This window comes from Triticum aestivum, chromosome 5A, assembly GCF_018294505.1.
Source record: "Triticum aestivum cultivar Chinese Spring chromosome 5A, IWGSC CS RefSeq v2.1, whole genome shotgun sequence".
Lineage (NCBI taxonomy): Eukaryota > Viridiplantae > Streptophyta > Magnoliopsida > Poales > Poaceae > Triticum > Triticum aestivum.
In genome coordinates this window covers 567,709,815-567,722,211 of record NC_057806.1, presented here as the reverse complement: position 1 = coordinate 567,722,211, position 12,397 = coordinate 567,709,815, and the positions used below count along the sequence as shown (strand labels likewise).

Below are 12,397 nucleotides of genomic sequence, written 5' to 3'. Positions count from 1 at the left end.
TCTGGAACATGTAGATTTTAGTACTAATAAAATGGCACATGTAAATTTTAGTAAAAAAAAAATGGCAATTTTCAGTGCAGTGCAAATCCAGATACGAATCTGAATCAAATTATGGAATTAAGATGCGAATACATATCATATTATAGTCAACTTGTTACCATCGTATTGCACCAAGGTTTAGGTTTAAAATTTTGATGAAACTTCTTTTGAAATTTTGTGTTATTTTGAGGATCAGCGAAATATTTGCATTTCGTTATAAAACAACTGGTGCCTTTGAACTTGAATGATATGTAACCCACGCAAAATAAATAAATTGGCGACTTTTCTAATAATTTATTCGCTCGCCTCTACTGCTAGGACAAATATAGCCTTCTGTTTTTGGCATCGACAGTGGCGATGACTCAAATCTGCAGAAGTGATGGCGGTGACGACTTCAATCTCTAGGAGCGGAAAGTGCTTGTCCTCTTCGTCTTGGAGTCCGTCTCGTCTTCCTAGGTGTCCTCGTCTCTGGCATGGGCGGGTCGTCAGCTCCAAAGGGGTAGGTACCATAGAACCCCCCCTCCTCTGTTAGGTCGTTAGGTAGGGTGCAGGGTCAATTTCGCCAGTACATACCGCAACATCAATTTTGCCAGTAAGTCGGTAATGACGAACAGATGAAGCTAGTTGTTCAGAGAGCAATACTCATAGTTGTTATTTCAGGCTTGGGTCATGTTGGTCCAAAAGAAAGCGGTTCGTCCGAGTGATAAGCCTATGACCCCTTATGGTCCAATGTCAACCCAAGATAGGGCGAATCTGAACTACATCTACAACAACAACAATGTAGAGACTATGAACATGCTTCGAATGCAAAGATCATCGTTTCCCAAGTTTTTGGAGACGTTTAGGACCAAGGGACTGCTAAAAGATAATATCCACACACCTATGTGGAAGAGCAAATTTGCTTGTTCCTTCATGTTGTTGGTCGTAATCAGAGATATTCATTATTACTCACAATACATTCAGGAGATCTAGTGAGACCATTTTCAGGTATTTCAAGTAAGTCTTGTATGCTATTGGGGAGCTCATATGAGAGATGATCAAGACACCAATTGGGCAAACTCCTACTAAGAATCACATGAGCCATGTATCCATATTTCAAGGTGAGCAATACTAGTAGTTCATGCCATGGCATGCTTGTATTGTTTTACAGTCACAACAATATGTTTTCATGCCATCACATGATTGTATTGGATGGTACTCATGTGATTGTTAGAGTGTTGATGTCACAAGCTGCATCATACATGGATAAAAGACACTACACAAGCCAGAATGTGCTTCCAGCTGTTGACTTTGATCTAAAGGTCATATATGTCTTAGCTGGCTTGGAAGATTAACCCATGATGCTAACATTCTTGCTGGCGGTAGTTCGATTCTAGCTATGAGATACTGGATATGAATGTCAGCCCGGTGTTCTTTCATCTTTCGGGAAAACCAGGTACCATTGAACGAGTTCTCTTCTAGGAACCATCCTAGGGCTGCTGTAGAATTATTTAATCTCAGACACTCTAGCCTTAAGAGTTATAGTTGAGAGGGCATTTGGAGCTATGAAGAATAAAATTTAAGATCCTATATCAGAAGACCCTCCACCCTTTTTGTTTTTACCAAGTTAGGCTTGTCCTTGCATGCTACATTCTTCATAACTGGGCCATAGAATGAGGTTGTGACGAGCTTGTGGTAGAGGAGGAATATGTGTTGGTTGATGATGTTGATGGCCACGACCATGATGTAGGGGGACATGACAGTGAAGCTTGAAAGAGCAAAAGATTGGAGTGAATTGAGGCAATATGAACAAATAGAGATAACCCAAGGGTCTGAACACTAGTAAAAAAGGGGCTTTGGTTCGGCCAGAAAAGAGCATTAGTACCGGTTGCATTACGAACCGGAACTAATGTGAGCATTAGTCCCGGTTCGTAAGGCTAGGGCACCGTACAGGCATTACTACCGGTTCAAATGAGACCTTTAGTCCCGGTTGGTGCCACGAACCGGGACTAAAGGGTGCGATGCCCATTAGTACCGGTTCGTGGCACGAACCGGTACTAATGGTGCAATTTTCAAATCCTACCCCCTGTATCGCCTTTTCAGTTTTGTAAAAAGCAAAAGAAAATGATAAAAACTTCAAAAGTTAAAATCCTTCGAGATGTAGTTATGTTACTGTATCTACTAGTTAGAAAATTTTAAAAACTTAAATTTGGACATGTTTTGCAAAAAGTGTAGGGAAAATGTAAAACGGCTATAATTTTTGCATACGATGTCAGAAAAAAACGTATAATATATCAAAATGTTCAGCACGAAAATCCGCATCCGATTTTGACCGCCTACGGCCTGTTTTGCAAATTTGTAGAATCCTCAAATTGCAAAAGGAAAAAAAGTTATGCTCAAATTTTAGTTTTTTTAAAAAAATCGTTAAATCTGGTCAAACTATGGTCAAACTACTTATTCAAGAAGTATTAGTGTTACTAAATAATTATTTCAGTTTTTTTGAATTTTGGTCAAGTGTGGTCAAACTGTGGTCAAACAATGGTCAAACTACTTATTCAAGAAATATTAGTGTTACTAAATAATTATTGTTTTTTAGAACAATAGTTTTAAACTCAAACAGTGAAATGTGTGACTTCGTACTCAAGCTAAACTCCTGAGGGTTAATAGGATTGACATCTTACTATTGTCAGCAAAACAACAAGTGCAGACTTGAAAACGAGGGAGAATAGAACCTGGAAGTTAAGCGTCCTCAGGCTGGGGGAGTAGGAGGATGGGTGACCATCCGGGAAGTTAGATGATTTGGAATGATGAGGGGTGATTAGAGATTAAATTGAGCAATGATGAGGGGTGATTAGAGATTATAGGTTAAAATAATTCAGAAATTTGAAAATCGGGAAAAAAATTTCAAAAAAAAATTTCAAAAAAAATCCTTTAGTACCGGTTGTTGTTATCAACCGGGACTAAAGGTGGACCTCCAGGCAGCGGCCACGTGGAGGGCCTTCAGTCCCGGTTCATATAAAAACCGGGACCAAAGAGGGGACCTTTAGTAACGACCCTTTAGTCCCGGTTCCAGAATCGGGACTAAAGACCCTTATGAACCGGGACAAAAGGCCCTTTTTTCTATTAGTGGAAAAAAAGAAGCAGCAACAAGGGAAGAAGATTGAGGATGGACTTCCCCCTAGTTTGACTTGACATTGATTAACTTTTCCCTAACGAGCCATATGTAGTGTTAATTTCTTTTGCAACTTTTTAGTAGTTAGGATAAACTGTCATTTATTTACTAGTCAGGGCAAAATCGATGTTTGTTTCATACTGTTTATGTACTGTAATGTATGGTAAGGTCACTACTAGGGAGACCACAACATAGGTCGTGTATAACCAAACATCATGTTTTGAGTGTTGAGAGAACTGCTGCCAACCAAACGCCAAGTATCAAACTGCTCAGTGGTCGAAGGCAGGCTAACAAACAAACTATGTGTAGAAAATGACTTAGTTAGGCTCAACTCAGCTAAAATATCTTTCCCTTATAATAAAGTAAGGAGTGCTTCTGGTAGTCCATCATGTAATTTTGCACAAAACCCACTGTATTTTCTGTGAATCAACCCGCACTACACACTTAAGTCAGGGGGAAATATCTGGTGCACCGGAGCTTGTGGTGCTACCGGTGCACCAAACTCATATTGTCCTTTTACAATGTTAAAAAAGTTCTGAAAAAATTTAGCACACTCACACAACATCAATGTAGGTTGTCACAAAAATTTAAGTCAAAATTTGAAACATAACTCAAAAAATGGAAATGACAAATTCAACACTAAATAGTACATAGCATAACTTGGGTTTAGATTTGGCCCATTATCACGCTGATGTCAAATTTGTCATTTTTGTATCTCAAAAAATATTACAAAATTTTATACAAAATTTTGTGACATCATGCATTGATGTTGTGTTAACATGCTAGATTTTTTTCAATTTTTTAAAAATATTCTATGGCATCCGGTGCACCGGTAGCACCACAAGTGCGGGTGCACCAGATACATTCTCTTTAAGTCAGAGCCGAACCGTTATTTTGCATTTTTTTGGAACCCCCCGACTTTTTAGGTTATTCACCCGCCGATCATATTTAAGTCAAACATATTTTTTTAAAAATTATCCATATCTTTTAAACCTTAACTCTGATTTTAATATTTTATATATGAAATTTGATTAGAAAAATGTGAAGAATATAATATAATTTGATTGAGGATGGACTTCCCCCTAGTTTGACTTGACATTGATTAACTTTTCCCTAACGGGCCATATGTAGTGTTAATTTCTTTAGCAATTTTTTAGTAGTTAGGATAAACCGTCATTTATTTACTAGTCAGGGCAAAATTGATGTTTATTTCGTACTATTTATGTATTGTAATGTGTGGTAAGGTCACCACTAGGGAGACCACAACATAGGTCGTGTATAACCAAACATCATGTTTTGTGCGTTGAGAGAACTGCTGCCAACCAAACGCCAAGTATCAAACTGCTCAGTGGTCGAAGGCAGGCTAGCAAACTATGTGTAGAAAATGACTTAGTTAGGCTCAACTAAGCTAAAATATCTTTCCCTAATAATAAAGTAAGGAGTGCTTCTGGTACTCCATCATGTAATTTTGCACAAAACCTCCTGTATTTTCTGTGAATCAACCCGCACTACACACTTAAGTCAGGGGAAAATATCTGGTGCACCGGAGCTTGTGGTGCTATCGGTGCACCAAACTCATATTGTCCTTTTACAATGTTTAAAAAGTTCTGAAAAAAATTTAGCACACTCACACGACATCAATGTAGGTTGTCACAAAAATTTAAGTCAAAATTCGTAACATAACTCGAAAAACGGAAATGACATAACTTGGGTTTAGATTTGGCCCATTATCACACTGATGTCAAATTTGTCATTTTTGTATCTCAAAAAATATTTCAAAATTTTATACATAATTTTGTGACATCATGCATTGATGTTGTGTTAACATGCTAGATTTTTTTCAAAAATTTTAAAAATATTCTATGGCATCCGGTGCACCGGTAGCACCACAAGTGCGGGTGCACCAGATACATTCCCCTTAAGTCAGAGCCGAACCGTTATTTTGCATTTTTTTGGAACCCCTGACTTTTTAGGTTATTCACCCGCGGATCATATTTAAATCAAACATTTTTTTTAAAATTATCCATATCTTTTAAACCTTAACTCCGATTTTAACATTTTATATATGAAATTTGATTAGAAAAATGTGAAGAATATAATATGATGTTATTTTCACTTATTAAATATTTTTAAATAAGGATTTTGGAAGCAAATTATAATTATATAGCGCACAGTCCATTTTTCTTTCGTATCAACGACGATGATTGCAAATAAATATCCATTAAAACCATATAAAAACTAAAGAAAATTTCTCACCCCCTCCCGCGAGAGAGAGAGAGAGAGAGAGAGAGAGAGAGAGAGACCTTAAGATTAATCACATTCAAACATGTTTTGGTTTGGGTGAACATTGTGCCCACCGCCAGCGAGGGTGAGAAAAGGATAAGCGGCAAAACAAATGTGATGCCCCCCTAAAACAAAGGACATGGACCTATTGTGGTCTTGAGTGATGTTTATAGGTTAAGTGTGTGTGCTATTTTTTCTTCCATTGCAACGCACGGGCTATTAAAGATAATGAAACCTACCAAACGCATCCAAAAAAAGTAGCTGCACACGTTTTAGGAAAAGTCAACTATAGAAAGCAAGCGCGGGTGTGCAATATAGTTGGGCTCGCCCGTACGATAATCCACTCTTGTGTCCGGGCTTAGATGAGCCCGGTGAATAGTTCCATGATTAAAAATAGAAAAAAAATCAAAAATTTTATGGGAAGATGTTTGAGTGCATGATGTCCGTGTAAAATTTCATCCGGTTTGGACATTTGTGGAGCTTATGACGAGAAATTCACCCTGAACAGTCCATGAACAGTAACAATACATATAGCCGTTTTGTCTTTTTTGTCGCGCGCTTCTTAAATGTCCAAACACCATCAAAATTTGCACGTACATCACGCACACAAGCATCTTGCTTAGAAATTGTTTTTCTTTTTTGAACTTTTTTTCTATTTTTTGTGATTTTGCCCGGGCTCATAAGGGCCCGGGTGCTGAAAACGCCGCGCTCCCACCCGTAGGGCAACTTAAATTACACTTACCTGTAAAAATTTCTGTCTGAGCAAATAAGCGAAGAAGCAGGGATGGCATGGAGATGCCGTGAAACCGTGTAGAAATCATGGGGGGCACCCTCACAAATCAGAATTCCGCTCTCCCAGAATTTGAAATTCGGCGTCGGTTCGAACCGGGATAGCGCGTACGACGGCACGGGTCAAAGTCAAAATCAACGGGCGAACCGCCTCCGGAACCGACCTGGGCCGTGTCCGAGTCCCGGGCCCGCACGTCAGCCACCACCGCCCCCCTATATACCTCGCCCCCTCCCTCTCCGATCCAACCAATCGACAAGAGCCCGTCGCGCACGAACCGACCCGAAGCCGCCGCCGCCAGCACCGCACGGAACCGACGCGCCGCACCGAACCCATGGCCGAGCACGACGCGCCCCCCGAGTCCGGCGCCGCGAGGTCCCCGCCGGCCAAAAAGCGCGGCGGCGACGCCCGCTCCCCCCAGGTGAGGACCGCTCGCCCGCCCGCCCGATCGATCGGCGCGGCTGTCTTCGTCTCTCTGTTTATTATTTTTCGCGCTTAGGGCCGGGGGGAATTCGCCGGAGGACAGGGGGTTTGGGCAGGGCGCCGGCTCGAACCAGTTCGGTTGCTAGGTAGATTGCCGCGCGCGTCAATGTTCGGTCGCGGATTCGAGGCTGGTCGGATTTTAGTTTCAGTTTCTCCCCGAATCGGTGCTACTGCTGGATTGTGCTTTTAGTTGCGCTCCCCCGAATAAGATTTTCGATTATCTAGACGCATTGGGAGGACGCATGGTTTTTTGGGATAGGGCTGGTTCGGAATGGCTCGGCTTTTAGCTTCCTGCGCCGCGTTCAGTTGCGAGTTCGGATTCAAGTTTCGCACCCCAAATCAGTGCTGGACCGTGTTTTCAGTTCTGGGCTGCGCCCTTGAAACCTGAATTCGGGCGTGTTTTGATGCTCTAGACGCATTGGGTTGGTGATGATGGGATTCCAAGTCCAGGAGCATGTAGTTTTTGTTTGTTTTGTCACGTGTGATGTGACTAGCAGGCTTGGTAGTTATAAGTAGGAAGTATGTTTATCATACTAGCAGGCCCTGATTTTTTTTAAATACATGTGACGGAGGAATTCATGTTCTTTTCCAGCAGGATGCGCAGCCTTTGAGTTCCAGAGACCGGGTCAGGGAGCGCGATGAGGACAAGGACAGGGAGCGCCACAGGCGCCACGGGGAAGACCGAGAGAGGTACCGGGACAGGGAGAGTGTCCGTGAACGCGGTGAAGGGAGCAGGGATCGTGAGCGCCACCGTCGCGAGCACCGTGAAGAGAGCAGGGATCGTGAGCGCCACCATCGCGAGCACCGTGAAGGGAGCAGGGATCGCGAGCGCCACCATCGCGAGCACCGTGAAGGGAGCAGGGATCGTGAACGCCACCATCGCGAGCACCGTGAAGGGAGCAGGGATCGTGAGCGCCACCATCGCGACCACCGTGAAGGGAGCAGGGATCGTGAGCGCCACCATCGCGACCACCGTGAAAGGAGTGAGAGAAGGGAGCACCGTGACCGTTCCGATGACCGTGACTACCGCCGGAGCTGTGATCGTGACGCCGAAAGGTACCTGGTTCTTGATTTCTGTGATGTGTCTTATGCATTTTGTTGCATTAATTGATTCCAGCATTGTGTGCTTTTAATTGACTGCTGGCTAAATATGTTGAGACCTATTCATCCTTGTGCTTAGTAGGGAGACGTTTTTATTTTCTGAAAAATTGGCAAGGTGTATCATTTGGTTTAGGGTAGATGTTTTTTGAGTTTTCTAATTTTATCTACAGAAATTATTCACTGTACTATATGGTTCTACACCATTAACATAGTTATTAAACTGTACATGGACAGCCCCACATGTCATTTCATGAATTACAGGACTGGTAAATGTAGGCAATTTTGCTGCTGTATAACCATCTGGTAGCTGCAATGTTTTCTAGTTGGTTGGTGCTGTATGCAGTGGCGATCTTTACTTAGCAAAGCAAAACAGTAATTATAATAGTGATAAGAGTCATGAACTAATTATAATATCTGCTTAACTTTTTTCTTGACGCAAATGAATTAGGTTTCCCTTGAAGTGTTGATGTGCAAACAATTCTGTATTTCTAAGCACATTTGCAAACCAGAAAATATCCTATGCAGATTACTCTCTTAAAAAAAGTCTGATCTATGTTGTGATAATGCAGAAGGGACCGTGATAGAGATGGCCACAGAAGGCATCGCTCCCGCTCCCGCTCCCGTTCGGAGAGTCAGAGGTATGTGCTGGATGCCATCCAAAGCTTATTATTTGTATTTTGGCAGTTTGTACTGTTCATATTAAGTTTGCTTGTTTCCTCTGAGTAAGACAATTGACATGTGTTTGGTATGGGTTAGTTTTTTTTTTTGTATTGTTCGTAAGTTGACATAATGTACCATGGATGATATCCGCAAATTTGAACTACCTTGATTTGGTTTCTTGCTGTACCATGGATGATATTTGCCAATACCCCATTTAGTTGACGCAGGTGTCTAGTCTTGCCTGATTTATCTTTATTATATGTATATATTATTGGCCGCCTTTAGTTTTCTTACGGCAATCTTCATTTGCTGAATCGCTTACTAATGTCTTCCTGTATTGAAACAGCAAACGCATGAGTGGATTTGACCAGGCACCATCAGAAGCCATTCCTATACTCGCTCCCACTGCAACCCCAGGTATGTGGTGACAGAAAATGTTGTATGATGCCTTACAATAAATAATAACTGATGTTTGAATGTCTCTATTCTAATAATTCATGTTATTAACAATTCTCTGTTGATGCATTGCAGTTCAGCTACCTGAACTTCCTGCTGCTAATCCTGGGATGTTTCCGAACATGCTCCCAAACTTGGTCAATGTACCTGCCCTAGGACAGGTGACTACTGTGCTCCTTTTAAGATTCATTGTAGCTAGTACTCAAATCATGGATAACTGCCTCTGATCTATTACTAATTCTTTCTTCTCTTTGCATCGATCCACTTGCTATGCAGCCACTAGCCATGACACAACAGGTATGTTTGAGTTTTTTTCTGTGTGCTTGAGATCTATCTTGTTCTGTGATGCATAATCATGTCTGACCACTCTTTTCTTAGGCTACTCGGCATGCTCGTCGTGTTTATGTCGGTGGACTTCCTCCAATCGCCAATGAACAGGTAATTGCCTTGAGTAACTTGTTAGTTATTTCTTGGCATCTCTTTCTCTGTTCGCAGTCCGTGCTAAGTATTTTGTTCTTCTTTCTGCAGACGGTTGCTGTATTCTTCAATCAAGTTATGGCTGCTATCGGAGGAAACACATTTGCTCTAGGTCATGCAGTTGTTAATGTATACATAAACCACGACAAGAAATTTGCTTTTGTTGAGATGAGGTCTGTGGAGGAAGCAAGCAATGCAATGGCCTTGGATGGTATAATGTTTGAGGGAGCACCAGTGAAAGTTAGGAGGCCGACAGACTACAATCCTTCCCAGGCAGCTGCATTGGGTCCGAGCCAGCCGAACCCCAACCTCAATCTCGCTGCTGTTGGCTTGACACCTGGAGCAGGTGGAGGTTTAGAAGGCCCTGACCGCATTTTTGTGGGTGGTCTACCCTACTACTTCACAGAGGCTCAAGTGCGGGAGTTGCTTGAAACTTTTGGACCTCTTCGTGGATTTGACATTGTGAAGGATAAGGAAACTGGCAACTCGAAGGGATATGCCTTCTGTTTGTACAAGGATGTGACTGTCACCGACATTGCCTGTGCTGCTCTGAACGGTATCCAGTTGGGTGACAGGACTCTCACAGTCAGGCGAGCAAACCAAGGAGCAGAACCTAGGCCAGAGCAAGAAAACATCCTCCTGCAGGCACAGCAAGAGGCGCAAATGAAGGTACGACTTTATTATACTCTGAGTAGTTCTTAAAAGACGTGATCTTATAAAATGAACAATTAGTTTATGAATATAGCCTTCCACTTTCTGACTCTGCTTGCTTTCTGAGCAGAGACTCGTGTATGAAGTCGGCGGAGCCCTAGCGACAAAGGTGGTATGCCTGACCCAGGTGGTTTCAGCAGATGACCTTAGAGATGATGAGGAATACAATGACATACTGGAAGACATGACGCTAGAAGGACACAAATATGGTAAACCATCATGCGGCCCTTACTCCAAGCTCTAACACGATCTGTTTTATCAATGTGTTTGCCTCTTTGCTCAGCTACTGAATCAGTTTTCTTCTGTGTTTTTCTTTTTGTGTGTCTGTTTTGTAGTGCCACATAGTACCATTGCCGAGTCTTTTATAATCCGACCTCATGCGAAACTTGCAATCGGGCCTAAACTTACAGAAGACACTAATCTTTTTCACTTGGATTTGACTAACCATATGTTTTCTTCTCTTCCTTTTTGTCACGTGCATGTGTGTTCTTACTGATTAACGTGGACAGGTAACCTGGTGCAAGCTGTGATCCCACGACCCCATCCCAGCGGTGATCCTGTCGCTGGAGTTGGCAAGGTGAGTCCTTACTTCTGTGCTATTCAGCATCTTTCACCGATTTTGCTCACCAAAATTTATCCATTCTGATTCTGGGTCTGCATTGCAGGTGTTTTTGGAGTATGCCGATGTGGAGAGCTCGGCCAAGGCAAGGATCGGGATGCATGGGAGGAAGTTCGACGGGAAGGAGACGGTCGCCGTGTTCTACCCCGAGAACAAGTTCGCTGAAGGCGACTACGACTCTTAGACGATATATATTCAGCAGCGTAGTTGGTGTTGCCTTTATATGTAGTTTAAGCTTGTCGAAATACTGTCAGTGTGATATATTCAGATTTCGGATACCTTTACTTGGCACTTTGTTATTATGACTGTGGCATCGTATAACCAACATATACTGCATCGACCCGTCAAAAAAAAAAATACATACACTGCCTCGAGGTCTGGTTTCCATTTTTTTTCCTTTCCACTATTGGAAATGTTATTAGAGCATCTTCAACAGCCGTGCAACGCACCGCGCGCTAAAAGTCACGATACAGTGTCGGGTTAGCCAGCTTTTACGTGCGGCGATGCGATGGCTCCAGCGGCCGCCGCAAATTAAAGCGCGCCCACGCCGCTCTAGCAGGCGCGCTATATTTCATCAGTTTTTTTCTACTATGATTCGATACATTAAATTGGTTTCGTAGATAGTTCTCCTCCTACTACTACTCGTCCGACTCAGACTTTGTCTCGATGATGTCCTCCTTCGACGTCAGAGCGTAGGCGTCAAGGAACCGCTCGTCGCTGGAGTTCTAGGAGGACGCATCTCCTAGCGCTTCGTTGTATTTAGCGACCGCCTTCCGTGTTCGCTTGTCCTTGCGATAGTTGGCTCGCTCCTCCCTCCTCTTCGCCCTCCTTTGGGCGAAGAACTGTTCCTCGTTGGTGTCTTCCGAGAAGCGATGGCTCCACAGCGCCATGGCTTGCTCGTCCATCTCGGCCAACCTGAGACGATGCTCCCGCCTCCGGTGCTTGCGACGATCCTCGTCGATGAGAAGCCGCGGGAAAGGCGCCAACTCCTGTGCGCGCTCCCGCGTCGCCACGTCGGCGAAGTTCATGTCCTGACGGGACCGCAGGAGGCGCCACGCCGCAGCGTCGTACGCGCGGGCGCCCTCCTGGGCGGCGTCGAAGGTTTCGAGACGGAGCTGCATGTCGCCGGCCGACCGAATCTCGGCGGAGTAGGTGCCGGACGGACGCACGCAGACGCCGCGGTAGCCCGTACCTCCTCGGCTGTGAGGCGCGTGTTGGGGAACGTTGCAGAAAACAAAAATTTTTCCTACGGTTTCACCAAGATCCATCTATGAGTTCATCTAGCAACGAGTGATCGGATGCATCTACATACCTTGTAGATCGCGTGCGGAAGCGTTCAAAGAACGGGGATGAGGGAGTCGTACTCGACGTGATCCAAATCACCGGAGATCCTAGCGCCGAACGGACGGCACCTCCGCGTTCAACACGCGTACGGTCAACGTGACGTCTCCTCCTTCTTGATCCAGCAAGGGAAAGGAGAGGTTGAGGAAGATGGCTCCAGCAGCAGCATGACGGCGTGGTGGTGGTGGAGAAGCAGTACTCCGACAGGGCTTCGCCGAGCTCTATGGAGGAGGAGGAGGTGTTGGAGGGGAAGGGAGGCGCCAGGGGCAAGGGTGCGGCTGCCCTCCCT

General features: G+C 43.9%; 1 protein-coding gene across 4 annotated transcripts; it reads left to right on the top strand.

Annotated features, from left to right (window-relative positions):
* The first annotated feature begins 6,516 nt into the window (after positions 1-6,516).
* Positions 6,517-11,111, top strand: LOC780665 (splicing factor U2af large subunit A-like). Of its 4 annotated transcripts, none has more exons than XM_044526751.1 (11): positions 6,517-6,681; positions 7,339-7,799; positions 8,414-8,482; positions 8,851-8,921; positions 9,036-9,121; positions 9,237-9,257; positions 9,339-9,398; positions 9,489-10,106; positions 10,219-10,357; positions 10,658-10,725; positions 10,814-11,105. In XM_044526751.1, the coding sequence occupies exons 1-11, from the start codon at positions 6,595-6,597 to the stop codon at positions 10,949-10,951; spliced, it is 1,818 nt and encodes a 605-aa protein (XP_044382686.1). In that variant the 5' UTR covers positions 6,517-6,594; the 3' UTR covers positions 10,952-11,105. The 4 variants fall into 4 exon arrangements, 2 of the variants coding, with proteins under 2 accessions (XP_044382686.1, NP_001414954.1); NR_190223.1 differs by having other exon boundaries at positions 6,531-6,681; positions 7,336-7,799; positions 10,484-10,725; positions 10,814-11,111; NM_001428025.1 differs by having other exon boundaries at positions 6,531-6,681; positions 7,336-7,799; positions 10,814-11,111.
* The last annotated feature ends 1,286 nt before the right edge of the window (positions 11,112-12,397 follow it).